Source organism: Bidens hawaiensis, unplaced genomic scaffold (genome assembly GCF_021521415.1).
Source record: "Bidens hawaiensis isolate Kalapana, Puna unplaced genomic scaffold, B.hawaiensis_p1.1 tig00037291_1, whole genome shotgun sequence".
Taxonomy (NCBI): domain Eukaryota; kingdom Viridiplantae; phylum Streptophyta; class Magnoliopsida; order Asterales; family Asteraceae; genus Bidens; species Bidens hawaiensis.
In genome coordinates, this window is record NW_027496520.1 from 64,061 (window position 1) to 82,819 (window position 18,759).

Below are 18,759 nucleotides of genomic sequence, written 5' to 3' on the forward strand. Positions count from 1 at the left end.
TGGTTTGAAGGTGTCTCCGAAATTCCTTCTCGGTTGGAAGTCCGTTTCCTTACCCTTCCCTTTCGCCCTATGGCGAGGGTTTGCGTCGGTGTCGGATTCCTCCCGATCATCGTCCGAGTACTCGCACTCACTGCTCATGTTGAGCTATTGAGTGCTTCCAAATTCGTCAGCCTGTTGGATGGAACGTAAGCGTTCATCCAACTCAGCTTGGAATTCCTTCTGACGTGCTTCCGCCCACGCTTTAACTTGTTCAAATGTTTGGTGGGGGAGCCTCGTCAGTTGTCTTTCCACCTGGGTATCAATGAATCTCAGGGGATAATTGTTTACTGCACTTGCCCCGGCTTGGGTAACCGGGGTAGTGTTCGTAAAATTTACTGCACTTGCCCTGGCTTGGGTAACCGGGGTAGTGTTCGTAAATATTGTGTACTCGCCGGTGTTCCCCCCAGTAGCTGGGGATGTGGTTACCGTGGTTTCTTGTTCGCTCGTTGGCCTTGGCAACGGAGTAACCTTAACCATCTTTCCAGAAGTTTGAAAAAACTGAAAAAGAATAAGTTCTAGCTTTTATGCACGGATGGCGCCAATGAAGAAACACTAATCGACCCCGGGCAGATTACGGATAATCTGGGGGTTAAATAGATGTTTCCCACGAGGGTTGTATCCGGCAAGATGGTTATTCTTCCGATGACCTGCAAAACAGACACCGTGAGCTCGTCACTGAGAAGGGGGGGTACCTCCTTGTGACCACCCTCCGGTGTGAGAATCAGACTCGATTGCTCTTGAATATAAGTGTATATCAAGAGAAATGTCTAGAGCAGATATCAGATAATATATGGAGATATAAGATAATGATACCGTTCCAAGGTGTTGGAGTATTTATAGCCGAAGGTAGGTTTCCAAGCAGGTACAGCCGGCTGAATAGTATTCCTGTTCTACCAACTGTGGGCTACGCACGTACCATGCTGATGGTTGGTGGGTAGGCAGCGGCTGATAGTGACCAGGCCGGCTGTGTACTATTCCTTTTCCACCAACTGCAGGCTATGGACGTGCCCCGACAGGGGTTGTTGAGTAGGCAACGGCTGATAGTGACTTTAAGTACTAGAGCGTGCTGCCCGTCGTACCGTTGTCAGTGAGCTGTCGTAGCTTTGGTCAGATCTTTTGTCCATACCTTGGCAAATAAAAAAGATCCTCCAGTATCGTACGGACTGGCTCATTTGGGCGGGAGTATTCCCGGCTTTGGGCGGGAGTGTTCCCGGCTTGCTCATTCCTTCTTCATGTGACATTACTGAATTATTTGAGAGTTAGTGCCTTGTGCGTGTAGCCTTGCTGTGCGGGTAGCCTTCCCTGATGGCTAGTATCCGTAGCTGCGGGAACAGGCGGAGTACGTCGACCATTGGGAGGCGTTTCATGCGGGAGCAGCTTGCGTACTGCGCGTAAGGACGTCGCGTCTCTGAGCATGGTGGGTCCTGCGGATCCAGTTGGTCTTTGCGCAGACGTCCCTCTTTAAGGTGAGTCTTGCGGGTCCAACCGCGCAGACGTCCCTCTTTGAGGTGAGTCTTGCGGGTCCGACTGCGCAGACGTCTCTGTTTGAGGTGAGTCTTGCGGGTCCAACTGGGCTCTGCTGGGACCTACCTCTTAAGTGAGCTAATTCGTCATCTTGACATAACAAATAAGCGAGTAACGAACTACCTGATTCGTTATCTTAATATAACGAATCATCTGCAGTTCTTATCCAGACTTTGACTCAAGGGTCAAAGTCAAAATCAATATGAACATACACGGTCAACAGACCTCAGATCTGCAATTACCCCTCAAATTCGCGATGAAACAACATGATTAGGTATCAATGGATTCGTCTACCTAGCGCCTACAAACCCTAATTACCCAAACACTTAGATATCTCATTTTAGATGGTGCGATTTATGCATATACATACACGGCTCGTTTCTAATCGTACGCAGCAGGCTCGAAGACCCCTGGTTCTGGAAGGCACATGAGTCTGAACGCTATGTTGAATGTGCGACCGACACTAGGTAGGTACCTGTGCAGGTGAGGCATCGGTCGGTCCTAGAAACGGCGGCAGCGGCGCGAGGAGTTAACGACCGAACGCGCTGCAACCTAGGGATCACCAGGCAGCTCTTTCGCTCTATAGGGATCGGGGGGCATAGCACAATTCTTCTTGGAGGAGGGTTGGTTTGCCCGGGTGACGGATCCTGCCGTAATGTAATCAATCGATTAACCCATCAAATATTAACCAATTTCAGAAAGATTTGTTGTGTTGGATTTGTTTTTACCTCATAAACTCCGATCTAGGATTATTAACGAATCCGAACCTAAATGAACAAGATCCCATTATAAACGTACCTTAAACGAGTTGGTTTATGAACACGGTCTAATCTTGATGTCGTTTTGGATTTGTCACGACGACCTAGCACCAACGGGTTCGGGTTTTCACCTTTGGATCTTGGCTCAGGTTAAAGGATAATGTTGGTGTGTGTTTTTCAAGGTGTATGCTATGGTGTAGAGATGAATAAAAATGGAAAGGATTAGAGTTTAAGGGGTATTTATACTCCCTTAAGCCCATGGACCTAAGGCTCATTTTTCCTTTTTGGTCCATACTTAATTTCATCTAATTAGCCTACTTGAACTATCTTATTATTTTATTACTTCTCTACTAACTCAAGTAAACTTTTCCTTCATAAATAAATAATATATAAAATATTATTCTTGGAAATTTCGGGATGTTACACGAGCTTAAGACCACAACATCACTTTACTTCCTAATTCTGCCCCGGTTGTTGTTCGCCCTTATCAGTATCCTTATTTTCAGAAACAGGAAGTGGAAAGATTGGTTAAAGACATATTGGAGTAGGGTAGTATTCGCCCAAGTTGTAGCCCATTTTCTTCTCCAGTCCTGCTTGTTCGTAAGAAAGATGGGACTTGCCGCTTGTGTGTGGATTACTGGGCTTTAAACGCTATTACAGTTCCGGACCGCTTTCCGATCCCTATGATTGATGAGTTATTCGACGAATTATATGGGGTAATTTACTTCTCTAAACTTGATTTATTGTCGGGCTACCACCAAATTCGTCTTCAAGAAGGGGCGATTGACAAAGCTTCATTTCGAACACATAATGGGCATTATGAGTTTCTAGTGATACCGTTTGGCCTCACGAATGCTCCTTCAACCTTTCAACGTTTAATGAATGATATTTTCGACCATTTTTAAGGAAATTTGTCCTTGTGTTTTTTTATGACATACTTATATATAGCTCTACTTGGACCGATCACTTATCACATCTCCGGTTAGTTTTCCAAACTTTCATTGATAACAAGTTGGTTGCTAAAATGTCCAAATGTGTTTCTGGTCAAACAACAGTAGGTTACCTGGGTCATGTCATATCAGCCCACGGTATTGCAGTGGACCCTGACAAAATTGAGTATATCAAGACCTGGCCAACCCCTAAAACAGTTAAGTATGTACGTAGTTTTTTGGAGTTGTCTAGTTATTATCGCCGATTCATACACCATTATGCCTCCATCGCAGCACCGTTGTCTGACTTATTAAAAAAGGACAGTTTTACTTGGGCTGCTTCCCAAGATAAAGCCTTTTCCACTCTTAAAATGTTGCTGAGTTCTACTCCGGTTATGCGCTTACCGGACTTTTCTAAACCTTTTACGGTTGAAACGGATGCCTCGGGGACGGGAATAGGTGCAATTTTATCCCAAGACAAACAACCAATCGCTTACTATAGTATCAAGTTGAGCCCTCGGATGCAACAAGCTTCAACGTACCAAGGGGAAGTGTTTGCTATTACCCAGGAAATCGCTAAATGGCGTCAGTACCTGTTGGACAACAAATTTCAGATTATTACAGATCAGCAGTCTTTAAAGAACCTACAAGATCAAATTATACAAACCCCCGATCAACAAAAATGGTTGGGCACGTTATTGGGGTATGAATTGACATTATATATCGACCCGGTAAACTTAATGCAGCTTCTGATGCTTTATCTCGGGTTTTTTCCTCACATATGATGGCCTTTTCTAGTCAAGATTCATCATTTCTTGATTCCCTCCCGGCCACACTTCAAACCGACAGTACGCTTCACAAGGTAATTTCTGATATACAAAAAGACCCGTTGGTCTTTCCTGATTATCAAATCCAAAATGGTTTGTTATTATTTCGGGGCGTCTTGTGATTCCGGATAATTCAGCAATTAAACAACACCTATACTTGAGTTTCATGCTTCACTCACCGGCGGACACTCCGGAATTGCCCACACCTTTCATCAATTATCCTCCACTTTCTTTTGGAAACACATGCGCCGGGATTTTAAAGAATTTGTTGCTAACTGTCAAATTCGTCAAAAAGTCAAATCTTCTTCCTTATTACCAGCAGGGCTGTTACAACCATTGTCGATTCCCTCCTTAATTTTTGAACACATCGCCATGGATTTCGTCACGGGGCTACCACAATCTCATGGGTATACGGTTATTTTGGTTATTGTGGATCGATTATTCAAATATGCGCATTTTGTGGGTCTACCATCTGCCTTTACCAGTTTATCGGTTGCTACCAAATTTGTGCAAGAGTTCGTAAGATTACATGGGGTTCAGGTAGACATTGTGACGGATCGTGACCCCCGTTTCATGGCTAACTTTTGGAAGGAATTACACCGCTTGCAAGGTACCACATTGTCCTTTAGTACCGCGTAACACCCACAATCGGATGGTCAAACCGAAGTCCTTAACAAATGTGTTGACATGTATTTGAGATGTTATGTGATGGATCGTCCCTCCGATTGGTTCAAGTTTTTACCTTGGGAAGAGTATTGGTATAATACATCATTTCAAATAGCAGCTCAAATGACTCCCTTTGAGGTTGTCTATGGCCGGAAACCGCCTAACTTGACCCGTTATATCAAAGGTTCCACTTCCAATTCTTTGGTGGACTCCCAGTTACTTGATCGAGATGAGGTTTTGGGAACCCTTAAAAACAATCTGCTTCGGGCACAATCTCGCATGAAAACGTATGCTGACACTAATCGTCGTGATCTTCAGTTTGTTGTGGGTGATTGGGTTTTTGTTAAATTGCAGCCTTTTCGTCAACATTCGGTCCGCCTTCAACGCCATTACAAACTCAGCCGCCGTTTTTCAGCCCTTACAGTTTTTGGAACGTGTGGGACAAGTTGCTTACAAACTCCATCTGCCCCCGGAGGCCAAGATACACAATGTTTTTCACGTGTCTATGTTACGAAAGTGCACGGGCAAACCGACCCAGCGGGTTACACCCCTACATTTGGTGGATTTCTCATCCACCTACAATCTACAACCAGCTCGACTGCTGGCTCAACGCACCATTATTAGGGGCTCCTCTACCGTTCCTCAATATCTAGTCCAGTGGGAGGGATTAACCGCTAGTGAAGCAACTTGGGAAGATAAGACCACCCTGCAACAATCTTTTCCAACCCTTCACCTTGAGGACAAGGTGAATTTTAAAGGGGAAGGTATTGTTGTGACCCAAGAACCCAACCCACAAGCTACAAGGCCATTGCAAATGAGAATGGGTGAAAGAAAGAAAACATAACCTGCAAAGCTGAGGGACTACAAGTTAACATAGAAGAAGAGTGCAGGGTTATCTAATTAATTATTTATTTCCTTTATAGGTCTTGATAGGTCTTGACAGTATGTGGGTGGGGGGGTATGTTGATTGTTATGAAAGTTTGTTAGATCTTCTCCTCTCATCTAATCTTCAGTAACTTTCTCTCATATCCATTCTATTGAATAATAAAATTATCTATTCCCTATCAATTGTGCTCACATTTCCTTTATCTTAATAATCGATACACTTCAGGAACATGGGGACAATAACCTAAACTTGGATAATGCATGGCTCGTGTTGTTTTAATTGCTCGGAATCTTGAATTGATTAAAGATCGGGTGATTGGAATTCATATAACAGAGCTAAAAATTCATTGATGAAAATAAATATTCAAAAGTTTTAAGTGAGATGGGAATAGTGGGTATTAAAAAAAAGATAAAAGATTGTAAAAACATATAGAGTAAAAGTTGTTTATAAAATATATAAAAAAACCAACGCCCCACCGTTAAACGGCTACTTTTCTACTTTTGTACATTAGGAACACCGTTTGTTGCATGACTTGACAATCAGAGTTTAGACAACCACCCCCATCCACAACGCTCTCGTAGTGGTGTGGGCATTGGACCTACCTTATGTGTAGAGGGCCTGTCATTCCCTGTGAAAACCTTTTTAATAGTCTACATACGTTAGAATCCTGATTGATCCTTGTGAAATTCTGACACTAAATCCTGTGAAAGTTCGAGAATGACCCCTGTGAAATTTCAAGATTGACCCCATGAAATTTCAAGACTGAATCTAATAAGAAAATTTTGCATATATACAATTGCAATTATATAAATCTATACACATAATTTATATGTTTAATCAGAGTTTAATGCAAACAATGTTGATACATATTTAACCTCAAATATTGCCCAATCATACCCAAATTTTTAAGTTAAAACTACCAACTTAATATATATACAACCCAAGTAAAACATAAGAATAATAAATAAATAAATAAAATAATAAAAGCATGAAATGGTTCACTTAATAAAATTTTCAACTCATGTGAGAAAATTTTTTGGATTCGTTATTGGGCGTGTGAGTGTTCTTTACTTGGAAGAAGCCCCCAATAAGGATGCCCTTATAAATACAAAGTACTTGCTAAAAAGAAACAAATTTTTACATTTTCTCTCTATATATACAGTACCCATGAAAATATGTGAACACAGTTTGTTGCGCCAATCTACTGATTTCAAACGAGTGACAATAAAATTAGCCAGTTTAACAAAGTGGTCCATATATAACTCCCAGACTCATAAGGTAGCCGATCTAACTGATTTGATCTGTCATATCACATATATGTATGGAAAATTTATTGGGTTAAAAAAATGAATTATAATTTTTTGACGTTTAAATAACTAATTTGGGAAGGGCTCATGTATTAACATGAAAACGTAGGAAACAATACTAATCACTTAAAAATGAAAATGTAGAAAACAATAAAAATTTATATAAGCAATGTTTTAAAATAATTAAGAAAAAAACCTGATAATAACAACAAAATAATCATAATCAATAACAAAATAATATCAAATACTTATAACAACAAAAGAAAATAACCTAATCATATTTAATAAAATATAAATCAACAAATACTTATAACGTCTCATAATCGAAAATAAGCAAAATAGGAACAAAAAATAATAGGCAAATACTTATAATAACATAGTACCGACAAATTGGTTCTAACTATTTTCATTTTAAAAAGTATTTGTATTTGAGCATGAATTTTTAATTAAGGAAAGTTGAATTTTAATAATCCAAACTATGGTTTATTGGCTGATATTAGTCCCAACTTTCACACTATTGGTTTCCATTGAGTCTTTTTCTTAACGAGAACTAACCTGGTTAGTTTTAGAGCAAAATATGTCATTTCTACAAGTTGAGTGAGACGAATGAACAATGTAATTAACCAAAAAACTCACCACCATGACCGCCACCACAGCCGCCACGTCGCCGCCGAACCGTCACTGCTGCCACCATCGCCTGTGACGGCGGTATCGGTGGTGGTGGGGTGGTGGCGGCGGCCGTGGTGGTGAGTTTTTAAGTTAAATTACATTTTTCATTTGTTTCCCTCACTTTGGAGTAATGATATATTTTGTTAAAAAAACTAACCGGGTTAGTTCTCGTTAAGAAAAAGGCTCAGTGGATGCTAATATAGTAAAAGTTGAGATTAATGTAGGAAATTTCTTAAGTTGAATTTAATATTGGCCAATAAGCCAACGTTTCGATTATTAAAATCCAATATCTCTTTATTTAAATATTAGCATTTTTTAAATTCTATTGCGTGCGAAATTAACTTGTAAACTGAAAATTTTCATCACAAGGTGAATATTTATGCCTTGTTTAATCGTTTTGCAGTCTTTTTCTACCAAACAAAGTGGTTGCCAAACATTTTCATAGATGTTTCCGCGAAGATAGTGAAACACCATCAATAGTTTGTACTCGGAATCTAATTAAAGGTTTGGACTTGGGAATCTACTTGAAAATTTGGATTGTAATTTACAACCACGTCTCTAACCACATGTCTCTGTCATACAATAATTAAGAAACCGATTATTCATTATTGTTATTTGTAATAACCAATTTAATGGACTATAACAAAATAATATATATATTTTTAATTTTATAAATATATGTTATATGTGAAATAAAATTGTTACAATTTTGTTATACACGACATATTACTTAGCTCTAACTTATTCTTTATAAATAAATAAAAGAATTCTTAATTATTTTAAACAACAAAAGTAAATTGGATTAATTAACCGAAATGAGTTTGCATTGATCCATACGTGTCACACATGTGTATGAAATATGATTGGGTTATAAAGTATTAAATTATGTATATTTTTATTAAATTATGACAAAAGTAATTTAATTGAAGAAGATATTAAAATAAATAAATGAAAAAAAAAACTATTTACTCAAATACTTGGTACTTTTCTATTTTCTATGCGAAGACGTTGACGATGACCTTGACTTAAAAAAGCCTATATAAATGACGAAACACATTTCAAATAAAGAAATCTCAAAGCTGTTCCAAATTCCAGTTACATTACATTTTCTCAAACAAAATTTACACCGATCATATCCTCTAGTGTACGTGTGACACATGACAAAGCAAACAGGTGTGCAGTTAGCCTCAATCGATGAACAGAAGCGCTTAAGCCAACAACAGCATCAACTCAACATTCAGGTTCCTTCACAGCATGCCAACTCAAGGCCACCACCACCGAATCTGCCTTGTTCGGATCTTATCAACGGTAAGTTAAGTTAATTATAGTATTCATGTTAAACTTCTTAGTATAAAAGGATTGAGATGTACGACAAGGATCTCATAGAAGAAACTTTTCAAGCTTTATTTAAACGAGAAACAAAGTTTCTATTAATGAAATCCTTCTTTTTAAACGGCAAACTATATTACTCCTAAATTAGACTATATTTTTTTTACTAAACTAACGTCATGGCCAAATACCCAAGTGGCGATATAATGAAATCCTAATCAGGTGATCTGGTGTATAATATAGAGAAGAAGACATAGATTAGCCAGAAAGTCGTTGGAGATATTGATATATTTTTTTAACTCTTCTTTATGATCCTATTACAGAGAAGAATTCTTTATACAATTTTATAATATATAACTTACATTTGGAGAAAAGAGGACTTTATTCCTATATATGATAAATTTAAGCTTTGATCGGGTACTAACTATTCTCATTGGAACTACTTTAAAGGACCTAGAGAAAACTACCTGAAAATTGGTGTTCCTCTGTATGAAGCATCAATAAAATGTGATTGGAAAGCTGCAAAAGCCATTTTTGATAAGTACCCAGAGATGGAGTTGGTAAGGTGTAGCATTACCGAAAATGGGGAAACGGCATTACATGTAGCAGCGTCTGCGAAAGGTCCTAAACATGTTGAAGAGTTTGTCAAAAATCTTGTGGATAAGATGGACAAGGATGACTTGGAACTTCAAAACAGTAATCACAATACCGCGCTCTATTTGGCTGTGGCAGCTGGAAATATTAAAGTGATTAAAATTATGATAGCGAAGAACAAGGGCTTGCTGACAATCGCTGGTAGTAATGGGACAATGATGCCCTTGTACACGGCAGCATTGTTTGGAAACCAAGACGTGGTGAAATATTTGTACAATCGTTCCAAGGAGTTGCATGACGATGGTTGGACAGATCAGAATCGTGGTTGGCTGCTTCTGAAATGTGTCGAGAATGACATGTTTGGTAAGCATTTTAGTATTATTATGAACCATAATTAATAAGATAATTGAATATGCTATTTGGAATTTTTTTAATATTTATGCATAATTCTTATTAATATATGTGTTATACTTAAAGAAGTTTAAAAAACAGAATTAATTTATGTCCCTCACAAAGCTATTATCAAATTTCTCTTAGATGTGGCCCTAGAGATAATGAGAATTTATCCAGAACTTGCCACTGGGAGTGTACTCGGAGTTTTGGCTCGAAAACCTGAAGCCTTTCCCGAAAGAGAATTTACTATCATCTCGAGAATCATCAGTTGGGGTAAAGATCTTTACTCCAAGATGCCTGTTGCATCCCAAAATAAGGATCTAGAAGTTGGTAGCAGAAGTGATGATGTGCATTTGTATAGAAGGCCTGAACCATTCCTTGAATCAGATTCTAATATAAGAAGAGTCATCAAATTAGGTAAACATCTCTACTCAGTGTTGTTTGTTACACATTATATGTATCAACTTTAAATTATGCACAAGCATATGTTTGTGTGTGTATACGTGTCAACTGAGTTTCCAAGATCCAACCTTGGTTTTGATCTTCTCAATTAAGTTACCAAGATGCAACCATGGATTATCCAACTTGGTCCTCAACCGTTACTCCTAAGTATCTGGTATCATTAACTTGTCTCCTTTATTTTGTTGTTGCTCTCAGTTTCCGCATTCATTGGTTCAAACGGGGCGTCTCATGAAAAGGAAGAGAATGCATTGCAATTACTAAGAATCATTTGGGGAAATATTGCGAAAAAATCTAAGAAAGAAATTGATGATATAATAAGAGGGCCGGCTGATGTGAAGCAAGACGACAAGTCATCTTCTGGAATTGTAGGCCAAACTCTGAAACTACAAAAACTCATTTCTGAACGTATTGTGAACATGCATGTTGAAATTCAGAACATACTCAGAGGGCTTCCATCTACCGGAATGGAATATCAATCTTTGCAACTACAAAAGCTTGTTTCTGAACATATTGCCAAAATGCATGTTGAAACACAAAATGTAATCAAAGGGCCAACAACACCTCTGAGTTATCAAAACGCAACATTATTGGGAAATACAAAGAAAACATACCCTTCCCGAATATTATTTGTTGCTGCAGAGATGGGCAATGTTACATTTGTGGTTGAGCTCATCCGCCAGTATCCGGATCTCATATGGAAAGTAAATGATAACAATCAAAGCATCTTTCACATTGCTGTCAAACGTCGTCACGAAGGTATCTACAACCTATTATACGAGATAGGCTCAATGAAGGATTTGATTACTCCTCTCAAGGACCACAAGGACAACAATATGCTGCATTTAGTGGGGAAGAGTGCAAAACAAAAGCGACTTGAGGATGTGTCAGGTGTTGCTTTACAAATGCAACGGGAACTATTATGGTTCAAGGTATATATTAATTTCTCTGTGTTTTTTTCTTTTTTCTTTCCTAAATTTGTCATTTGGGTTATGTTTCATTTTGAATCGGCTGAACAAATAATTTAGCTTAATCGAGAATGAGTCAAATGGATTGAAATCCCCGCAAGAAGTATCCCATTAACAATTAATATATTTAACGCATGGTTATTTAAAAAGTATCAAATAAAAATGGATTCAAAAGAGATTGTTGGTCGACTTGACATGTTGCATCCTCACTCTTACAATGAGTATAAAGTATCATTTATATATTGTGTTGTAGGAAGTAGAGGCTATGATCCCTCCTTCATACAGAGAACGAAAGAATAAAGATGGTCTAACACCATATGAGTTATTTACAAAGGAACACAAGGAATTGGTTACACAAGGGGAGAAGTGGATGAAAGGAACGGCTAGTCAATGTATGGTTGTCGCAGCCCTTATTGCAACCATAGTATTTGCTGCAGCTTTTACGGTTCCTGGTGGATATAGCCAAACTGATGATCAAACCAAAGGCCAACAAAATGGGATCCCCGTCTTTCATTCGAAAGTAACGTTTATGGTTTTTGTTGTGGCGGATGCCATTTCTTTGTTCGCATCCTCAACTTCAATTCTCATGTTCCTATCTATCCTCACGTCTCGTTATGCTGAACGTGATTTCTTGGAGTCACTACCCACAAAACTGATGTTAGGTCTAGCAACTCTTTTCCTCTCAATTACAACCATGACAATCGCTTTTAGTGTCAGCTTTTTTGTTCTTTACCGTAAGGGCTTGTTATGGATGCCGATCGTCATCTCAGTGTTTGCTGTGTTTCCTGTCCTCCTATATATGGTGTTGCAATATGGTCTAATCATTGATGTAATTCGGTCAACATATCGTTCTAGATACCTTTTTAAGCCCCAGAAGCACCTTCTGTATTATAAGAACCCCAAGGTCTAACAATTGTATTCTATACATTGCAACAAAGTTTGTTTTAGGTTGATATTTGTAAATTTGTTTGTAGATGGGTATCTCTTGTCTCTCTACAAGGTAACCTATTAATTCAAGGAAGGTTTGAGCGCTTTCTAAGATAACTATTACATGTTCAAATATAATGAGCTTAAAAGGATGATTTGTATTTACTGAAATGTTGATCTTGATTTGACTAAAGGACTAGAATGGTGAATTAACAACGTTAAAGGGTTAAAGGTACATGATAATTAGAAAGAGAGGAGATAATAATGGCGTTATAGGTATAATTATTAGAGTTAGAGATAAAATATAATGTTAATTATGTGTTTTAGTATTATTAGGAGTTAGGTTTAAAGTAGGAAACATGTTTAGGTTAGAATAAATAGAGGTGTATGGTAATTGTATTATGTGTGTGGTTTTTATTCTTAATAATATTAAAAGAGTCCAGCAATTGGTATCATAGCTTGGAAGATTCGAAGAAGTTGGAGACTGTTCGAGACCGGTGGGATTTCAATATGTGTGGTAGCAATCGTCTCGTGAAAGCCGAGTTAATTCGATCAAAGTTGGTGACAATCAAGAAGTTGAGCAATTGAAGGCTAGGTCGGTCTATACAAAGGTTGGTGGTGTTTTATTTTATCGGCAATAGTAAGGGTTTTTTTTTTAAAATAGGAAATTTGATAGAGTGAGAATGGTTTCAAGGAGAGAGAAAAAGTGATAATGGTTTTAGGTGATCCATCATTTGAAATGGCGGATCTCTGATTAAATATACGGGCTGTTAGTTTTTGTCGGGTGAGTTGGACAAGTACATGGTGTTCCGTTATTTGAAATGTCGGATGTAATACATTTTTGGTGTGATCAACCATTTGAAATGACAAGTGTCTTCTAGACATCCGTCATTTCAAATAACAAGTGTGAAAAGTATGTGAAAAGTACCTGCGAGATTTAACATTTGATTTAGAAACTCCTAATTTTTCTTTTTTCTTTTTTATATTTATTTTATTATATGTTTTTGTTTTTATTTTATTTTTTAAAAAGACTAATAATTAGTATTGTTTATAAAATAATATAATTAAATATTAAAATTTAATTAGTATTATTAAAAAGACTAATATGTTTTTACTTTATTTATTTTACTTTAACTAATAATTAATATTTAGTTATTATTACCGGAAAGACTATATATATATATAAGGATTCAATACAATAATCCCTAATCATACATTACGTATGCGAGTTCCTACACCGGTGATTTCAAAAAACACGTGTGGCAATATTGTAAATTTCATCAACTATGATCCACTGCTCCCATTGATTCCGTCCATCTTCACCGTCACTATTCAGCAATCCGTCATCATACAATGATTCCGTCTGTAAGGCCCCGTTACCGGTACCCTACATTTGGTGTTGGATTTACTCATAAACGCAGTTTTAAATATCAGAGTTAATTAAAACTTTACGCGGAATATAAAACTTCAACCATAAAACATTACATAACTTTCAAATCTTGTCTTATCAAACATTCATAGTCATTTAAAAACAAAACATTGTCTTTACAACATCATAACATTCCCTTGAGACGCCAGTGTATTCAATTCGATGTCATGTGTCCTCATCAAGCGAACTGCCTCATTCTACTCACCTGCGTGCATACTAAAAGTCAGCTACGCTGAGTGAGTTCTAGTTAATCACACATAATACAATACATACGCTTACCTTCAATTATGCATCCGAAGATACATAATAATTACTTTACTAATTTACTTTCATTTCTTAAGTTCATACATACGTTCGTACTTTATTACTTTCATACTATATAAATTACTGTCTTTTTCTATCTCAGATATTATTAGGGTCTGGTCCCCTTTTCCTTTGTCTATCTCAGATATTATTAGGGTCTGATCCCTTTCTTGTCTATCTCAGATATTATTAGGGTCGGGTCCCTTTGTACTTCTCTATCTCAGATATTATTAGGGTCTGGTCCCTTCTATCTCAGATATTATTAGGGTTTGTTCCCTCTTTCTTCATCTTCGTACATACTGTCTTTACATACCCATAACATACATACTTTCTTTAATCATTCATTCATATTCATATATTGTACATATATATATCATACACCTTCTTCTATCATAAACATACCTCCCTTGTTAGCATGTGCAATATCCGAAGATCGTTCACATACCGACAAGCTTTCATTCACATTTAAGATATACATACATAACATATAAACCATATAAGGCATACACTTACCATTTAAGGTAAGTGTATTAACTATCACATCGAGTATGCACACAGCCCCGAAAACATAACAAGAAAATGGGGCTAGAAACTCACCTGAATGCGGTTACGTTCACCGTTTATGGTTATTCCTTTCTTGAGCTGTGCACGACTAACTGTATAAAAATTACACGTATCAATTAACTATTACTACTCGTATCGCATTTCTATCTTTATATGACCCACAACGAACGGGGGTCCGGAAGCAGCGCCCCTGGCAGCGGGGTTCTAGGGGCGGCAGCCCCTAGCGGGGTCCAAGGGGCAGAGCCCTTGGCTGGGGTTAAGCTGCCAGGTCAGCTTGGAAAAATTTTATTTTCATTAACTGTCTCAACACATTTTCTATTAGGATTTTAATTTATTATTTTAACTCTCCTGAATTCGCAAGCGGTCATAATGTAAGCGAACATACGTGTAAGCGAACTTAACCAGTAGCGAACTTATCAGTAGCGAACTTAGCTTTAGGCGAACTTAGCTTGGCGAAGTTAAACATTAAGCGAACTTAGCCTTAGGCGAAGTTAGCATTAAACGAACTTATCACCAGGCGAGGTTACAGCTTGGCGAACTTGCTCAGCGAACATGGTTAGCGAACATGCTTGGTGAACATGCAGGCGAACATGCTGGGCAAACTTACTGGGGCGAAGTTAACAGCAGCGAACCTAGCTGCGGCGAAGTTGCCCAGCTGCAGCCACTGTTCGTCCTTAACCCCTCCATAATCATCTCTGTTACAATGTGAAATTCTTGGATATGATTTTAACCAACCCGCTGTAAGGCCCCGTTACCGGTAACCCTACTTTCGTGTTGGATTTACTCATAAACACAGTTCTAAATATCAGAGTTAATTAAAAACTTTACGCGGAATATAAAACTTTCATAAAACATTACATATCAATTCATAATCATGTCTTAAAACATTCCTCTTGTCTTTCAAAATCAAAACATAACTTATAAAACATATCAGATCTTCAGATGCCAGGCTTTAGTCTTCTGCCATGTGTCCTCCACTCAAGCCAGCTGTCTCAACCTACTCACCTGCGTGCATACTAAAAGTCAGCTACGCTGAGTGAGTTCTAGTTAATCATACAATACCATACAATACCTTATTACATACATACGTACTTAACCTCATAACTTTCTTTCATACACACATAAGTACTCATGCCTTCATTCTTACTTACATACTTTCTTTCTTACTTATATACTTTCTTTACATTCATAATCATACGTTTTAAAGAGCCTTTCGCCCTATAACCTCACAGATATTATAAGGGTCTGGTCCCTAACATCACAGATATTATAAGGGTCTGGTCCCTAACATCACAGATATTATGAGGGTCTGGTCCCTAACATCACAGATATTATTAGGGTCTGGTCCCTAACATCACAGATATTATTAGGGTCTGGTCCCTAACATCACAGATATTATTAGGGTCTGGTCCCTAACATCACAGATATTATTAGGGTCTGGTCCCTTGTTTTCGAATATTAGTAGGGTTCGATTCCCTCTTCGTTACCATACAACCATACATCATACCTCGAGTATTATTAGGGCTCGGTACCCTTTTCGTAACCATACAACCATACAACCGTCATTTCCTTCTTTTATTAACTTTATTACGTTCATACACATAAACATACATATCATACTTGCCATATTTATAACGTTACAACCTGACAGTACGTGCAATATCCGAAGATCGTTCACGTACCATCAAGCAATCATTCATACATATCATACTTACCATATTTATAACGTTACAACCTGACAGTACGTGCAATATCCGAAGATCGTTCACGTACCATCAAGCAATCATTCATACATATCACATATATCACATATGGCATACACTTATCACTTAGGATAATTGTATTAACAACACATCAAGTATGCACACAGCCCCGAAAACATAACAAGGAATGGGGCTAGAAACTCACCTGGATCCTGTTACGCTCGCCGTTGATCGTAATTCCTTTCTTTAACTGGGCTCGGCTAACTGTATAATATTTACACATATCAATTAACTACTACTACTCGTTTTGTATTTCTATCTATATATGACCCACAACGAACGGGGGTCCGGGGGCAGCGCCCCTGGCAGCGGGGTTCTAGGGGCGGCAGCCCCTAGCGGGGTCCAAGGGGCAGAGCCCCTGGCTGGGGTTAAGCTGCCAGGTCAGCTTGGAAAAATTTTATTTTCGATAACTGCCTTAACACATTTTCCATTAGGTTTTTAATTTATTTTATAAACGAACTTTGCTTCAGGCGAAGTTAAACCTTAGGCGAACTTGGCTTCAGGCGAAGTTAAACCTTAGGCGAACTTGGCTTCAGGCGAAGTTATACCTTAGGCGAACTTGGCTTCAGGCGAAGTTAAACCTTAGGCGAACTTGGCTTCAGGCGAAGTTAAACCTTAGGCGAACTTGGCTTCAGGCGAAGTTAAACCTTAGGCGAACTTGGCTTCAGGCGAAGTTAAACCTTAGGCGAACTTGGCTTCAGGCGAAGTTAAACCTTAGGCGAACTTGGCTTCAGGCGAAGTTAAACCTTAGGCGAACTTGGCTTCAGGCGAAGTTATACCTTAGGCGAACTTGGCCGTAGGCGAAGTTATCCTTAGGCGAAGTTACGCTTGAAGGCGAAGTTACGCTTGAAGGCGAAGTTCATCAGGCGAACTTAATCTTGCAGGCGAAGTTATCGCGCTGCAGATCTGTTTGCCCATAAATCCTTCGTTTCTTAGCCAAATAACTCGATTTTGGTACCCACGGAATCGTATGATCGGCGCCTACAAATCCCAACCATCAAATCGGCCTAAAATCGACGTTTTAGGGGTCCGATTTGGGCAGTTTGGGTTTCGGGTCCGGTTAACCCATCCAATCCTAACCATTTTCAGTAATATTAGCTTTGTTGGATTAGTTCTTACCTTATCAACTCAGATCTATTCAACAGAATCTCGGGTCTCGGCTTCGAATCTCGGTCGGTTATGTGTGTGTTTTTGAGGAGTGTAAAAGAGAAAGATGGAAATAAATGATATTTTGGGCTTGGGATGGGTATTTATCTCTCTCAAGCCCACGGACCCAAGGCCCATTCTCATTTAACCCATCTTACGCAATCTAAGTCCAAGACCCACATACATTTCCCAACACTAGCCCGACCCATACCAACTCCTATTCTATTATTTAATTCCTGATAACCCGAGTAATCTTTCCCTCTATTGTTAAGTAATATAATTAATATTATCTCGAAATTTCGGGATGTTACACCCGCGATCATTCCTATGGTCTTTTTCGGGTAAAACTTGGCCCGGAAAGACATAAAGTTTGGATCTTTAAGCTCGAAACGTTCAATATGATTTCTAAGGTTTATCTTAAACGATCCGTTTATGTTTACGGGTTCATTAGGTTCGTTTTATCATCAAGTTTACATCTTTATGTTTCGTTTACACCCGATCTAGTCACGTTCTACGTTTCAAGGCTAAACGTTTACAAAAATGTAAGCTTTAAGATCAAGAACATACCTTTACGGGTTCGTTTGGTATTGGTTAGCTTGTTTAGGAACTCTAGATCTTGTATAAGACTCGGATAATGAAGATCTAACACAACTAACGCTCACTTGCTCTTGGATCTCGCTCGTCTCTCTCTCGGACGTATAGGTGGTGTCATGATGTGTGTGTTTTTGAGTGTGTAGAGAATAAGATGGAAAGAAATGAGGATTTTGGGTTTTAGGGTAGTTTAAGGGAGTATTTATACTCCTAAGGCCCATGGACCCTAAGTCCATCTCATCCCATAATCTCATCTTGATTAATCTAAGTCTATGATCTTTTCTTTACTAATTCTTTATATAGGCCCAATAACTAACCGCGACTTCTTTTATTAAATACGAAAATTTTAGGATGTTACACCGTCCACCGTCGAAACCACTATCCACAGTCATCATACATCATCGTCTATTGTTGTTCACAAGTTTGTTTATCTTTTGATAAAATTGAATTTGAAATTGAAATTGAAATTGAAATTGATCGATTAACCTTGAAATTGATCCAATTAATCATCAAATTGAAGCTTCAATAGTTAAATTTTGAGTGGTGGGTTTACACTATAGTTCATTAAGATGAAGCTTGAATGTTTTAGGTTCTAAGCCTGCACGTTTTAGTTTAACCTTGAATGTATAAAGTTTAAACCTGAACTTCTAAACTTTTTGTTCTGAACTTATAAACTTGAACGTTTAAA

The 18,759-nt window shown here is 38.2% G+C and overlaps 1 protein-coding gene across 1 annotated transcript; it reads left to right on the top strand.

Moving 5' to 3' along the window:
- The first annotated feature begins 8,762 nt into the window (after positions 1-8,762).
- Positions 8,763-12,258, top strand: LOC143589266 (uncharacterized). Its single transcript, XM_077070087.1, has 6 exons — positions 8,763-8,913; positions 9,385-9,891; positions 10,066-10,220; positions 10,620-10,732; positions 10,829-11,312; positions 11,602-12,258. The coding sequence occupies exons 1-6, from the start codon at positions 8,763-8,765 to the stop codon at positions 12,256-12,258; spliced, it is 2,067 nt and encodes a 688-aa protein (XP_076926202.1).
- Positions 12,259-18,759: the final 6,501 nt, after the last annotated feature.